General features: G+C 39.6%; 1 protein-coding gene across 1 annotated transcript in view; it reads right to left on the reverse strand.

The window, feature by feature from the left end:
* The window catches only part of LURAP1L (leucine rich adaptor protein 1 like), a 47494-nt gene extending 42009 nt beyond the window's left edge, over positions 1-5485 (reverse strand). Inside the window, exon 1 of the mRNA XM_081570325.1 lies at positions 4455-5485. Coding sequence (XP_081426451.1) covers positions 4455-4757 — 303 coding nt within the window. The 5' untranslated portion in view covers positions 4758-5485. The remainder of the gene's footprint in view (positions 1-4454) is intronic.
* Between the last annotated feature and the right edge of the window lie 11204 nt (positions 5486-16689).

The following is a 16689-nucleotide window of genomic DNA, read 5'->3' on the forward strand; positions in this document are numbered from 1 at the left end:
ATAGTAAGACAAGTAACTAACTTGAAATTGTTTGTCCCTGACTATTACACAGCTGCAAAAGTAGTTGCAAATATGTAGTTGCTAAAATATGGGATGAGGAAACAATATTTTCAGATTAGTCATTCTTAATGGCACAGCATTAACCATTCCAGCATGACACAGAATTGACTAAAATTCCAAAAATCTGGAATGTGGCATAAATAGGTGGTATATACTTCATTCAGCATACTTTGTTGTTCTGAACAGTAATTATCTAGGAAAGCAAACTTGGGTGGGCCCATTAGATCCCTTCTAACTCCAGACTCTGATTCTTGAGTGATTACCATTAATAATCTTACACATTTCAAAATTTTTCCAGAGTAAATCAACACACATAATGTTCACTCTTAAAACTAGAGGTATGGTACAGATGTTATTGAGATAACACTAAAATTCCTGGAACATCTTGTTAAAGAAAACTGCAATATAAAATTTACTACTAACTGGTAAACACAGATTTTGACAGAGATTATTTACATTTATTTATTAGAAAAATATTTCAGATATTATGTGACATTCTAAAACTCAGAACACTATTTGATAAGCAATATTTAAAGTCTTATTCTTAAGACACCTTTGCAAGTGGAGTCTGCATAGATAGTAGAATGAAAAGTCCAAATATAGGACAGGGCCTCCAAAGACTGACTTTTTAAAGTAAGCATTTTGTACTAAATCCCCAATGTCTCAAGGCAGGCCTGGTACATTGTTGGCAGTTAATAAATATTTGTTGGTTATTGAATGAACCAATATCTGAAACTACCTGTGACATGACATCATGATGATTTCTTTTTGTTGGTCCTTTAAGTACTGTAGGGGTTGTGACTTACCACAGATTTATAAAAACTATTCTGTATTTTGAAGAGAAATTATTGGGATGCAGACTAGAATGGGGGAAAAGCATAGTACGTGGAGTCAGATGATAGGCATTCAAATTGTGATTCTGTTTACTAATTAGCTGTGTGACCCTGGCCTGTTTTCTCAACTACCTCTAAGCCACAATGATCTCATTCCCAAAATGTGAAGATACTTCTTTCTCAATTATAACCTGAGGCTCAAATAATATGACAGACAATAAAACACTCTGTGAACAGAACAGCAGTGAACGAATATTACTGGGCAGACTTTGCACAAGACATCAGACATCTATTTCCAATTTTGTTATAAATTTCCTATATATATCCCTGCATTTGCTTATTGTATTGTCAAATTTCCTTATCTCTAAATTAAAAAATATTTACCCATTGGGAAAATGTGCTCCCTCTCAAAAATATCCTGATGGTTACATTGAATTGGCCTACAGTATCAAATATATGGGCTTCCCTGGTGGCTCAGTGGTAAAGAATCCACCTGCCAATGCAGGAGACATGGGTTCCATCCCGGCATCAGGAAGATGCCCTGGAGAAGGAAATGGCAACCTGCTCTGGTATTCTAGCCTGGGAGATCCAATGGACAGAGGAACCTGGTGGGCTACAGTCTATGGGGCCACAGAAGAGTCAGACATGACTTAGTGACTAAAACAAAAACAGCAGCAATCAAATAGATGCCTAAAAATTTTCTTTTCCAATATTTTCCTTCCCACACTCTTCCTTCCCACTTGAACATGTGCTATTCCTGTTGCTAACAAGAGTTTCAAGTTTAAGAAATTTGGCCATAGAAACAGCTCCTCCCCACTTCAATCTCTTTCATCTTCCTTCCTTTACACCTGAGTCTCACAGACCTCTAAGAGCTTTGATTGTAATATTTACAGATAAGAGTTAAGGTAATGATTCACAAAACCATAAAAGGAGATGAGAGAGAGACAATGAGAAAACCAGGTGCGGTAAAAAACTTAAAGTGTTGAGATTCTATCTTAGAAAAGTCTATGGTGCTTTTTGTCAGTGGTTAGCACATACATTTTAATAAGAAAAGAAGGAAGTCTTAATTCCTGCAAGTGTCCAGAGAATCTTGTACAAGGCTAAGGTGTTTCATAGGAAGGAGTTCTGAGGGCAGGACCCAAGCCTGATAATTCCAGATCATCCAGAAGAAAAATCTGTGAACACAAAGTAATGAGCATAAAATGTGGGTCAGGCATAAGTCCAAACAGGCTGACTCAGTGCTCACAGGAGAGGGCAGAAAAGAACATACAACTTACAGAGGCCTCACCCCAATTTCTCTCCAGGAGGATGCTAGAAGGAGACAGAAAGAACTGTACAACTACATCTGTTCCACATTTATAACAAAACTGCCAAGTCTACATGAAAACAAATATGTTGCTTTGCAATTATGCTGAAGCTGGAGGTTTTAGCACCCACAAGAGTTCCATAAAATGGGGGAAAATTGTCTCATTGGCAGGGGAATATACCTGTTTTTGATTCCTTCCCTCTAAACTCCCATGGCCAGTGTCAGTGTTATCGTTTGCTCAGTGGAGACCTTTATTAGAGGACAAAGTTGAAGACAAAAACATCTGCTCTGGCATAAATTCTCCCAGATCCATAGATAACTATGTTTCACGTAGAAAATATAGTTAATTTAATAATCTGCCCCTGCTGTTGTTGGCGTTTCTGTTTGTTATTTTTTTAATGTATTTATTTATATAACATAGTCATCATATATAGCAAGATCTGGCTTGGGAAAACAGATTTTTATTAATTCTATGACATTTTCATGGAGAAAAATAAGGCTAGAAAATACCTTTCATTGAAAAATAACAATTTTCTAAAACTCTTACAAAATTCTTCAGTACACTTGGCTTGATATACTATTAATATAAATAATAAATGGTGAGTGCAAGAGATTTGAGAGCCCTAAATGGCAACCCACTCCAGTGTTCTTGCCTGGAGAATCCCAGGGATGGGGGAGCCCGGTGGAATGCCGTCTATGGGGTCGCACAGAGTCGGACACGACTGAAGTGACTTAGCAGTAGCAGCAGCAGCAGCAAATAGGCTCTTTGAACTTTTATATTGTATATTTTCAGTACTTGGTTAATTACCAGATATAGTAAATGGCTTACTGAATACTTATTGAGTAATATGTATAACCTGTGGTGTGTGTATATATTTAGTGAAATATAGTAATAGGGGTAATGATATCTTTGCATTACATATATATACATGCGTACATAGAACTATGTATGTATGAATCTCTACATGTTTGCTTTCAACATCTGGTGCATTCCAGTTGGGAAGAAAATGGATACTTGAGACATAAAAAGTAAAGTTCTTAAGTAGACCAGTCTAAGAGATCTTAAGAGAGGTTTTTGGAGCCCTTGTGTTGATAGTGTGGTAAAAATTCTGAACATAGGACATGATCTCTGAAGAATGCCTTTTTGTACTAATATGTTTGCCAAGATTACTTTATGCTGTGGAATTTATTCCCTCCCAGTGTTCCAACTGCAAAAAGAGAGGAGGTAGGGTAACACTACCGGTTACTTCTTTTTCATGCCAAACCCCTATAGATAGGATCACTTATGTAGAAGTGGCTGAGGCTCTGGTTGTTACTTTCCTCCTTTCCAAGCTGGTGGGAAATGCGGTTTTGTTGTGTGGTCATCTTAAAAGGATTTAGGAAGGAATCATTTCCTCCAACCAGTTCATTGTAAAAAATAAACAGAGGTCCCAGAGAGGTTAAGTAATTTGCCCGAGTTCACGGCAAGTAAATAGAGTGTCTCTAAGTACATCCGGAATAACAAGTATTCTGGGACCCTTGCTAGCCCCATTGTCCTATTCTTAGGCTAACGTTTGCAAACAGCACAGAAAACAATTGCAGATTGAGGACTGAGGGGGATGGGTAGGAAGTGGTTATTAGCAAATCCCTGGGCCTGGGGATCACCTGCTCTTTTGGATCAACCGTGAAACATGCTATTCATAAGGACATCGAGGACGACTGAGCCATTGTTTTCAGAACCAGCAGTGGAGAATCAGCTCCACGGTGGCTTGGGGGTTGCACCAAAGGGCGGGAGCAGTAGTGGTGTAAGAGGAGTGAGCCAGGAGGAAGGGCTGCAGGGACCCCGCCACGCCACCTCTCGGCAAACCAGGAAGTGTTTTTGCAATAAGCGCAACGGACCGACCCACGACCCACGTTTGGAAACGAAAGTGTGAATGGCAGACAGCAGGCCCCAGATGGGTGCAGTAACTGCAGACCCTGGGAGGCTGTGGACCGGCAGCTGAATGGTCAGAGCCGGTAGCAGCAAGTTGGATCCAGAAAGGACACAGAGCAGGGCGGGCTTTCCCGTCTTAGCAAACTGCGACCGAGCAAAGTCTCTGGTAAACAAGCTGCCTGCAGCTACATCCATCTGCGCACCCGCTGTGCACCCCTCTCACCAGTGTTTCCCATGCACCCAGCCCTCTGCTCGGCCGCCCCAGTCGCCCTCTCTCCCCTGCCCCACCTCCCGGGTCTTGCTGCCCGGGTTCCCACTCCCACAGCCGGCGCACCACACTCACCATCTCTTGCCTGAGGAGGTGAAGCTTGGTTTCCAGCCTCTCCAGGGTACTATTGGAGTGGCTGGGTCGTGGGGAGCCAGAGGTTGGGGAGGATGAAGAGGAGGACGACAAGGAGAGAGGGAAACTGCAGCTGCTGCTGCTGCTGCAACCGCTGCCGCCGCCCCCGCTCCCCCCTCCGGGGTCTCTGTCCCTCTCCGGGGGAACCGGCTCCTCCCCACGGAGCGAGCGCACTAGGCTCTCGGGCACTTTGCGTCCCAGCTTCAGCTCGATGTCTCTGAGGTCGGGCAGCGGGCCGTCTTCCATGACTTTTCAAGAACGATGAAAATGGTAATAAAATGCTACCGATGAGAGTCAGCAGCGGCCTCCAAGTCTGCCTGGAGATCGGCACAACCCTCCCGAGCCCGGGTGTCTATCCTCCGCGGTTCAAATGCACTGTCCACTCCATAACCGCCTGCGCGCGGTGGAAGTCCTGAAATCCGCACAGGACGCGGCGGCTCGCAGCCGCGGTTCCCGGGGCGCTGTGACTCGCCCAGCACTTATAAGATTATAAAGCCCTCTCCATCCTCTTCCTTTTTGGCCACCCCACTGCAAAATTGAGTTAACTGATACTGCAGAGAGGGGGAAATTCCGAGCACTAGAGACCAAAAGACCAGAGAGGGAAATGTCTTGTTTCAGCTCTATGGGGGGAAAAATTCACGTTATAAAACTGTCCATTCACATCCCAGCGCCATTCACCAACTGCCCGTCTGGTACCGTGCGACACAAAATAATGATGTGGCCACACTCCAGGGTTGTTTCATGTCCCAGCCATATGTCTTCAAGCTTTTGGTATATCCTGGATTATCAGAAATAATTTCTGGCCCGTGAGACAGGAGGTCTGTCGTGTGCATAGACACATTAAAAAAAAAAAAAAAAGTTTGCTTAACAGGAGTTTAATGGCTTCCTCAACGTTGCAGAAATTCCCATCTTCCCATTTAGGCTGTTAGATCCAAGTCCTTGTGTTCCTCCAAGCCTCGGAAACTTTAAACTCTGCTGGCAGGTGGACCAAACCAGGGCCAACCCTTGTACCGTAAAGCATAGGCAAGAAGAGCAACAGAAAATTTCCCACCCCTGCTGCTCCCTGTAGTTTCAGCGTCCAGTGTTAGTTGAAAGCACCTAGGCTTTGATTAGACTTTCAGTTCAGTTTTTCAAAATTGCCGGGTAACTACAACTTCTAGAACTGGTAACAAACTACTAGAGGCAGAAAAATGTCTTTAGCTGTAGTATCATTCCCCACCCCTCATCTTCCTATATGGCAAAAATTTAGCTCCAGAAGCCTTTCCTAATAATTTTGTACTAATGTAAGGTGTTAGAATTCCATCAAAAGTTCAGTGAGAGTGTGCAACCAAAGTTGATTGTCTTATCAAATGTTACACTATGGCAGCACAAGCAGATGTGAAAAATTAAATAGCCAGAATAATCTATATGATTACTGAGGACAGTGGTAGATTTTAAAAGTGGAAAGTTGCTGAGATACTTTAACCTTAATTATGGAGGAAGAATATTGAATATAACTAGTAAAAAGTTGGCTTTGGTAATTTATCTTATTTTTTTTTCAGCTATTTAAAAGAAACCCAAAGCCTGCCGTCTATGGATCTGAGACACTTCTACCAAGTAAGTTATTATGAACTCTGTGGATTATAGTTTTGATTTACCATTGAATTTGGGTTAAGAATCTTCAAGCAGAGGGTATTATTTTTCAGTCTACTAAACTAATATTTGGGATTCCATTAGGATTTTTCAAAATAGGGACCCCTCTCTTTCTGGGGTACTTCTGTTCTTGGTCTTTCCCAGAGACATCACTCAGGTTTTACACTTATGAGAACATGGGCAGGTACATCTCAGAGTATGTTTTTAGCAGAGCCACATCCAAGAGGCCTAAGGATAGGAAATAGGCCTTCTAAGTGAAATATTTCATTATCGGGGAGAAAGTTGCTAAAGTTCTCTTGTCAGCATGTCAGAAATTATAGGTTATTTCTTCTCTTAAAAAGAAATGAAAAAAAAAGGCTGTAAATTAAGTGACCCAATCAAAGGAGAACAAAACTAAATCTCAACTCACTGATAAAACTTCATGCTTTGTCCTAAATTTGGAAAGCCACAAGCTCATTGGGTAAGAATTATAATGAAGAGGTTTTTTTTTGTGTGTGTGTGCTTTTTTTTGTCATAAAGCCCTTAATAGTGGTCGAGAAAAGTAGCATACAAACACTATCTAACTTGAACTTGGTCCATAAAAATAGTTTATTTTTAAATTATCATAGATATAACTATACAAAAGAGGAACACCTCTTTGCTGTGAGTCACAGACAGTAAAATGTGTGTTTGATACTGAAGGTAATTAAAAAAGAGAAAATGGTTTTTTTCTGTTTTAGATTTCTGCAGAGAAAGCATCGCCAAAAGTAAACATATGATATATATGTAAATTAATATTTTGTGCCAGTACAATATAAAACAAACATAAACTTTTTAGGAAAAGTTTAGTTATGTTATAACTTTAAAATTTCTCAACTTAATGCTTTATGACATTTTAATTTAAAATAGAGGTGTTTTGAATGCCAAAATGATCATTTTCAAAACATGTTAGAATCACAGTAGTCTTAGCAGGCTGCTAATAGATTGTATGAACCCTGTCACTACTGCTTTATTTGGTTTGATCTGAGGACATTTTTTACCCAAAATGTTCAAAAATAAGAGTCTTTTTTACTTTTGGGTTTTGAGAATATTTTGTTTTCAAGATTTTTCTATGATGAAAAAAAAATGTGTGAGAGCTTTAATTGCTGTTAGCTCTGTATCACAGATTGATTTGGGGGATTAGTTGACAAGAACTGCAGTAATGGGTCTAGGATGCGGGCTGAGGAGGAAGTAAGGTCATCAACAAGAAGAGGGCACATGGGGAGTAAAGAGAAAAAAAATAGGAGGGAAAAACTCTTCAGAGCAAATTTTTTTTTTTCTGTATTTCGCTAAGCCCTCAGTCTTAGCAGTGCTGCCTTCTTACTCCTGCTTTTCTCATCCATCCCCAACCACTTCTTATTTCCATAATTGATTGCATCTTCCAGCAACAACCTAAATTCAGGATGTTTCCCCAACCCTAATATATTGAAAAGTAAAATCCTAAAAGTTAAAGTTAGGGTTACTGTATTATTTGTATTTGTTATATAATTTTCCAGATGCAGACTACTTTATTATATGCATCCATTATCTGACTGCATTATATATGAGCTCTATTTGCCTTTTGTCCGTTTAAATGCCTAAGGAATCTAGGACTTCCCTGGTGGTTCAGATGGTAAAGAATCTGCCTGCAACACAGGAGACCTGAGTTTGATCCTTGGGTCAAGAAGATCCCCTGGAGAAGGGAATGGGGAAACACTTGGTATTCTTGCCTAAAGAATTTCATGGACAGAGGAGTCTGGTAGGCTCTAGTCTATGGGGTCACAAAGAGTCAGACACGACTGAGAGACTAGCAAGGAATCTAAGAATGGTCATTAAACTATGGGGAACTTTAAGAGACTGGTTTTCTTCCCCAGTTGGATTGTGTTCACAGAGAAAGAAAGAGAGTCTCTTATTTATTATCATTTAAAACAATCCAGTAGCTAATGAAATGGGAACATTGTTGGACTCAGATGACAAGTTTTACAAGAATGCCTCAGTCACAAAAACAGAGTGATGTGATGTAAGTTCCACCCTTAGAACACTTCCTGGTATGAGACAGTGTTTAGAGCAAAAGTACACTCTCTAAGACTGTGTATGTTGTGAGTAATGTCACTCTTTAATCTGCTGCTGGCCTTGTGGTGAAAGGGGAAAAAACAACAACAACAACAACAACAGGTCTTTTACCTTCTCTCTGTCACTGATTGGACGTTTTCAGCTTTCCCAGCTCTGCTAGCACAGAGTTCAAGGGTTAGGACAAAGTCTCTAACCTGAGATTTCACTCCCCACAGTTCAGAGGAATATCAAGCAGTTAACAGCCTCAGGTTACCTTTAATAATTTCAGGAAATATCTGTTATATTTAATGGGTATGGGGTTCTTTAAATTTTTGTTTTAAATGTGTAGAGGTGTTGTTCCTCTTTTTTGTTGTTGTTCAGCTGATGATGTGTTTAACAAGGAAGGTTAAAACTGAAAACTGTTTTTAGTTTTAGCAAAAACTGAAGACTGTTGATCTTATTCATACATAGTGGAATTACATATCTGCTAAAGCTGCAAAGATTTTTCCCTGCCTGTTTATTGTCAGGGAATATGCAATTTGTGTATAATTTTGTAGCTGAGTTGGGTCTGTTTTACTAAGTAAAATCATCTGGTTTGTTACCAACTTGAACAACTTATACATGTGTATGCTCTATATATCCATCTAATATATATCTGAAATATCTCTTCCTAAGAAGCACTGATCCTTTAAATAGTACTCTGATTGGAATCTAATTAATATTTATAACCAGAGCTAAATACTTTCCTGAGAGGTTCACTAGACAATACTAAAAGTAGGTCACTAGCATTTAAGTCTGTCTTATCCCTTTTCATAATCCCTGTCAAATCTCTCTGCCTTCATTGTTTGTAATAGAGTCTTTTACTTCCTTTTACTTGATGTCCTAAACTCTGAATTTCTACTAAAGGCCCAGAAAAAGCTATCTTTAATAAACCTAACTTGCTCTTTTCTTCTGTAGCCATCCCACTTTGGCTTATTGAATGGACTTAAAGGTTGTTTGAATGGAGTGCTGGTAAATGTTTACAATTAGCGTTTGAAAATATAGAAATAGCTGACTTGTAGCTTTTGACAGTTTTCATGGTATAAATATTTTCACCATAGCTGACTTCGAGCTTCCCTTGTGAGTTGGAAAAAAATGGGCAGTAGTACATTTTTTTCCCTACTGTTTCCACTGAACAGATAAATTGACATAAATAGCATCAAGAGCACAGATTGTGGTAAAATGTAGTCAAATAATTAGAAAGTGATGAGTTTTGATATTCATTACCTTTGTCTTAGTATAATTCACCTAATTTAAAGCTTATACAATGTAATTTAAAAAATCATGGCTGTGTTTAGCAATTGGCTTACAAAATTCCAATTGGTTGCTATAAACTGGTATGGGCTGGCTCCAGTGTACCTGTGTCTCCTAAAATCTTGGGGGATGATCATTAATTATATTTAAGAGATAAAAACTCAAAACCAGAGAGAGCAGTGCAGCTTTAAATCTAAGGACTGGATAAAGTGATAATGGGAAAGTGAGTCCTGAAGTTGGAGCCAAAAGTTTAGAGGACTCATAAAACTGTGTTGCTTTACTGGAGCTGCTTAACAACACAGATGGAGTGGCTTGCAACAAAATTGTCTTACAGTTCTGAGAATAAGAAGTCCAAAATCAAGGTTGACAGAGCCGTAATACCTCTGGAGAGTTTAGAAAATGATCCTTCCTCACCTCTTCCAGCTTCTGGTAGCCCTGCACATTCCTTGGATAGCATAACTCCAATCTCTGCCTCAGTCATTACATGGCTATCTTCCTTCTGTGTCTGTGTCTCAATTTCTCTCTGCTTGTAGGAGGTCAGTCATTTTGGGTTAAGGACACACCCTACTCAAGTATATCTTCACTTAGCAAATTAAAACTATAACAACTGTATCCCCAAATAAAGTCACATTCTGAGGGATGATTGTGCCAACTCCCGGAGATAGTGAAGGGCAGGGGAACCTGGTGTGCTGCAGTCCATGGGGTTGCAAAGAGTTGAAAATGACTACATGACTAAACAATAGCAACGGGGGTGTGATAGGGCTAGGATTTCAACATAGCTTTTCCAGAGACACAATTCAACCCATAACACTGCGAAATAATGTCTGGTCTTGCAGATTTGCTTCAGGCATCAGGCTGTGAATCATATGAAAGAACTGGAAATTTATTTTTATTTGGTACTTTTTTATATTTGATAGTGATGTATAGAGGTCGCCTTAAAGGCTGAAAGCCACAGAAAGGAAATAGTTAACAGACTCTTTCCCCTCTATTAATAATCACTTATGAGTTAGATAATAACAGCTATTAGCTTTTATAGACTAGGAAACTTTGATCACCGAAACATCCTGATCTTGAAATGGCATAGTCTTTGACATAATTCATACAATCCACTTTTGATATCTTTCATCCAATACCTTGACAATTTCTGAAACTGAATTCGAGGTGGGCTCTAATAGTGTATAGTATAGCACTAAAACATAAAGGTGGCACTAGTGGTAAAGAACCCACTTGCCAATGCAGGAGACTTAAGAGACTTGGGTTAGATCCCTGGGTCAGGAAGATCTCCTGGAGAATGAATTGGCAACCCACTCCAGTATTTTTGCCTGAAGAATCCCATGGACAGAGGAGTCTGGTAGCCTACAGTCCTTGGGGTCGCAAAGGGTTGGACACAACTAAGCAACTTAGCGCCAGCAAAACATAAAAGGACTGAAGAAATATCATCTTTCTATGTCCTAGCTTAGAGGCAAACTTATAAATTTGATTTGAAAATGATTTGACAAATTTTATTTGAAGTATTGATTTTATAGAACATGGAAGCTAAGGATATCGAGCTAGAACCTTAATCACGGTAGTAAAAAGCAATGGTGAATGCTCACAGAGAGGAGGCTGTCCAGGAAGTTTACAGAGAGCTATGCTTTTCCACAAAGATTTCGACCTGTAGATGTGGCTCATGCCATAGAATTTGAACATGGATGCATGGCTTCAGGGTCAATGCCCATTTCTGGCAATGTCCTATGAATATCTCAATTCCTATTTGTATTTTAGGCTTCTCATTTCTCCTTATTCTTAGGATTATAGGTACAGATGGAGAAACAAAAATGCCTTTCAAAAGCATGGGAGGAAGAAAATGAGGAAAACAAGTTTTATGCATTTTTTAATTTCAAAAAGGATCATAAAGATTCTATATAGAGACACACATAAGGTTAGTTAGTATTATTTGGGAGTGAAAACTCAAGAGCTCCCCATAGTAGAGTTATAGATCTTTGGACTTAAGAGCATTACTCAACAGTTGAAAAAAAAAACCTTGTTGCATGGAGAGTCAGAGAGAGAGAAAATGTGATTTTCTTTCAGAAGTCTGTATGATTCAATGAGAATACTTACGTGACCATAATGAGACATATTGAGCATATGCATCATATATAAAAGATAAATACTGTACTTACATCTTCAAATATTAAAGCTGAAAGTTACTGGTTATAACACCCATTTAATGAATCAAGCAAGAACCTTTTTGGAGTTTTAAAAAGCACTTTTAAATCAGAGCAGCACAAATCACAGTGACAAAGTGGAGAATGTGTCTGTTCTATATGTCTGCATCTACAGCAGAAACTAACACAACATTGTAAAGCAATTATATCCCAATAAAAAAGTAATTAAAAATAATTTAAAAATAAAGAGGAGACTCTGAAAAAGAACTGGCTAAAGGAGTAAATGTTATATGTTAGACATTATTTTGTGACAGATAGATTCTTTACATATTCTGTATCGTTTAATCCTCAAAACAACTCAGAGAAGCAAATGTATTAACTCTGATCTCATAAGATTCATTTGAAGCTCCAAGAGATGAAACCACTCACCTAATGTTCCAAGAACATAACTGGGAAAGCTGGGATTTGCCCTCAGCTCTACTGACTTCCAGGGCTTCCCTGGTGGCTCAGCTGGTAAGGAATCTGCCTGCAATGTGGGAGACCTGAGTTTGATCCCTGGGTTGGCAGGATCCCCTGGAGAAGGGGACGGCTACCCACTCCATTATTCTGTCCTGTAGAACTCCATGGACTGTTCCATGGTGTCACAGAGTCAGACACGACTGAGCAACTTTCACTTTCATTTTCCTACTGACTCCCAAACTCCTACTGCTTCCATGTTTTATTTTTTGAAGATAGGCATTAGCCCTCTTTCAGAACTGTTATGGAGAAGGCAATGGCACCCCACTCCAGTACTCTTGCCTGGAAAATCCCATGGACGGAGGAGCCTGGTAGGCTGCGTCCACAGGTCGTGAAGGGTCGGACACGAATGAGCGACTTCACTTTCACTTTTCACTTTCATGCATTGGAGAAGGAAATGACAACCCACTCCAGTGTTCTTGCCTGGAGAATCCCAGGGACCGGGGAGCCTGGTGGGCTGCCGTCTATGGGGTCGCACAGAGTCGGACACGACTGAAGCGACTTAGCAGCAGAACTATTATGGGTTCCATTGCTACACATATATTTTTAAGAAACCAACATTGAATTAGTGCTTCCTGTGTTCTTAGAGAAACTCATATTCCAAATGAGGTAGAGTTAGAAAGTAAAATAGATTAGAAAAAGTAGAAGTGCATTCATGGGAGATTCATTTACAGTGCATCATTAGGGGGCATTAGGATGTTCTAGAATGCTGTTCCTGTTCTTCACCTTTGATTTCAAATGGATTATCACTCTCTCCTCTAGAATGGAGCTTCCCTGGTGGCTCAGTGCTGAATCTGGCACTTCATGGAGCCCAGATTTGAATAGATGTGGGAGTTAATTATTTGGTTCACAAAATGATGGCCCTATAAGAAGTGATAGACAGGGGCAAGCAGAGAGGTCATAAAAAGGTGCTGTCTGAAAGCTTGTGCAATAGTCAGCACTGGGCAGAAGGGTTTACGACCTTTTCCCAGGGAGTCTGTCTGCTCTTTTCCAGTGTGATGTGACAACCACCTAGGGCAATGTGAACTCACAGGGGAAAGAAAAAGCCCAAGGCCCCCAGCTATTCCAGAAGATGAAAGGCAACTGAGATGGCCGGGCTCAATCTCTTCTTTTTGCACTCATTTTATACCCAACCCACGTGATGTAGCTGGTTTTGCAGTAGCTGATCCTCCTTTCCATAACCTTTGGCTTATTGCCTGAGGTTATACTTTGGTACTTCAAACATGCCCAGGTTTGATTTAAGAACATTGCTCAATTCTATGTAAATTTCAGTATGCTGTATGAGAAACACTTCATATTTGAATTGAGTTTGCATCAGTGCTGGTCCTTAGGAGTCGGTGGAAATGTTGTGATCCTAAATATCTGAGATGCTGTAGGACAAGATGTGGTCTCAGAAAGAGAGAAGGAAGGAGGGAAAGAAGGAAGGGGGAAAAAAAAAGGATGGGTGGTGGAAATTGGGAGAGAGGAATAGGAATAGAGGGAGCCAGAGAGCGCTTCTGACAGGTGCACACCTAGCAATTTCACGCAAACAGTGAATGTCAGTCTTGCAACAGCAACCAATTTCATCTGACAGCTGTGGAGAAATGGGGAGCAGAAACACCTCTCCTTTCATTCTCATCCTCTCAGTTTTGGTTTTGTGCTACAAATGATTTAAGGGGATAATGAGATTCTGAAAAGACACATTTTGATTAGGATTATTGCCTGGTATAACCTGGAATGCCATAGTTTAAAGCAGACTGCATGTGACATAAAATAATGGCTGCTCTATATTTTTAGTAAATGATCTAGCAAAGTTATATTCCAACAGCACTATAACTGAACTTTATTATTTTCTTTTTCACATTCCCATTCAAATATGTTAACTAAAAAGGAATTCATCTATGAATGTTCAGGAGCCCTGTAGCCTGGTTTGTTTGTGCCATGTTGGGTAGCAAATAACTTGGTAGGGGTACTTGAGAGATGGGATAATATTATGGGAAGGGTCTAAAGCCATAAATGGAGTAGAGGAACTTGGTTTGGAGTCCAATGTCTGGAGGAGAGATAGATGAGTGTCTGGGTACGTGTATCTGGATATATGGGAGGAAAAGAGAATTGAGAGGAGATGGGTCATCAGATACAAGTGCCGATGCTACAGTTTTCCCTGTGGTCATCCATGAATGTACATGCCTTACACGTGAAAGTCTCTTGGACATCGAATCTGTAATTCTGTTTATATGAATGATTTCTCAACTCACAAGAAAACTGCATGTTTTATCTCAGTGAACTTGTCTCACTTATTTGTCTTCATTTCCTTAGTGTAATATGAGCATTGTAAATTGAATTATTTTTGGTTCTTGTGTGAGAACTGGAGTAATCCATAATACATAGTTATGCCATAGAGTTTATTCATTTCTTCAACATGCCATCAACTCCAGACAGGCTCCTAGGCATTTGGGTCAAAGATTCATTGAAAGAATGGCTTAGTTGATATATAACCTGGCATTACATCATTCTGAATTGTGTATGAATAGGGATTATAAAAAAAACATTTGCTAGTTGGCCAGAATGTAGATTCCCTTTTACAGAACTTAAGTTTCCTGGTGTAACGTAATATCTGCACTTTGTATTATGGTACCTTTCCTAATTATATCTGTACTTCGTTTAAAAGAGTGTATAAGGGCCAAACCATATTTGACTAAGAAGGCTTGCAGTGCACATTATTTAAACAAGCATTTTTATGTATCTATAGAAATATGAAAAAGAACAGAAAATAATTAGATGAAACTATATTCTTCTAATCAATTCCCACTTGCAGAACACTAAGGTTTTTTTCTTCCCTTATGTTTCTACTCTCCAACTAAGCTTTCCTCTGCCATCAAATTTTTTTCCAGTTTCGTTCATAATTTTATTGTGTTCTGCTTCTATTTCAATGACAAAGGAATGATATGTGGAAATGTCAACTTTGACTCCTTCTGAAATCCAAAAGAGAGGGGATGTATGTGTATGTGTAGATGATTCACCTTACTGTACAGTAGAAACTAACACAACATTATAAAGCAAATATACTCCAGTAAAATTCATTTGTTAAAATATGTAAATAAATAAGACTCCCTCCCTTGTCGCCTTTCCCCACAGCTCTTTTCAGTTCTTCCCTGTCACTTTTTTCCCCATTCTTCCTCATTTTTATCTCATTTCTCCTTCCCCTATCCTGGCGGCTAGCACTTTTCTCTCTTCCACTTGCTGTCCTTTCTTCCATTTTCTCTTTTTAATTCTTAGATTTAAAGACTAAAAACAATTAGTGGTGTCTCATGCTGATTCAGGCTGATCCAACACTGTTTCTTTTTAATAATGTTAGCTAGTGTTTATTGAGTACTTGCTTATATGTCATCTTATCTTCACAACTCTGGGAGGTGGGTGTTCTTACGGTGCCCATGTTACAAGGTGTGGCTTAGTTAACTGCAGCAGTTTTCCTGTGGTCACACAGCCAGGAGCTGTGTTTTATCTCAAGATAAACGGTTTTCTGATTCCAGAGTCCATGCACTTAACTTAATCATTATTGAATGCTTTCTTCCCTTTTCATCAAAGGCCTGTGATCAGGTCCCTTCCTTTTGCTTGATGCTATCTCCTTGTAGACTGCTGTAACTCAGCTGTGTACACCTGTTACTCATAACTACTTTCTCCCTCTTCTACCCTCCCAGTGTACCTGTCCTTGTGTTTGCTGAAACTTGTAGAACAAATCAGTTAAATGAGTTGGGGTGTCTTGTTCTTACTTTATAGTTAGGAAAATAGGGGTAGGTACTTCGTTGACAAGAGAAAGTTCAGTCTACCCTAGGATATGGTTTTTTTTTAGAAAATTACTCCTATGTTCACTGCAGTTTTATCGTCCATCTCTTTGAAAGTAGATATGGGTGAGTAACAACCTCTGTAAGACCCTAGAAAGAACAGATAAACTACTTCTATGTGAATCACGTAAACACTTATACCTCTGCCTTAGATCTTGAATTTATAACTTACCTAAGATTTGACAATAACCAAGAAATCAAACTATCACCATCTATTTTATCCTAACAGCATTGTAATTATAACAGGAATTTATGTGCTTTTAAAAATATTTTAGGAAACATAAATACCCAGAGATGTTAAGTGACCTAATGAAAACACTAGTTCAACAAGTACCTTCTTCATGTTCTGCACAGAGCCAGGGTCTTTGCTTATTTTATCTCAGCTATGATGTTCTTTCTACTACATCATGCTACATAAAATCATCATGTCTCAAATTTGTCATATTCTTCAAGCTAGCTATTTCTGTACTTCCTTATTTTAATTTGTGCTGTGTTGTACTCAGTCGCTCAGTCGTGTCCGACTCCTTGTGACCCCATAGACTGTAGCCCACTAGGCTTTTCTGTCCATGGGGATTCTCCAGGCAAGAATACTAGAGTGGGTTGTCATGCTCCTCCAGGTGATCTTCCCAACCCAGGGATCAAACCCAGGTCTCCCACATTGCAGGCAGATTCTTTACTGTCTGAGCCACCAGGGAAGCCCAATGTACCACAGTTTGTGAA

The sequence above is a fragment of the Giraffa tippelskirchi genome, chromosome 1 (assembly GCF_054371585.1).
Source record: "Giraffa tippelskirchi isolate mGirTip1 chromosome 1, T2T-mGirTip1v1.2.pri, whole genome shotgun sequence".
NCBI lineage: Eukaryota > Metazoa > Chordata > Mammalia > Artiodactyla > Giraffidae > Giraffa > Giraffa tippelskirchi.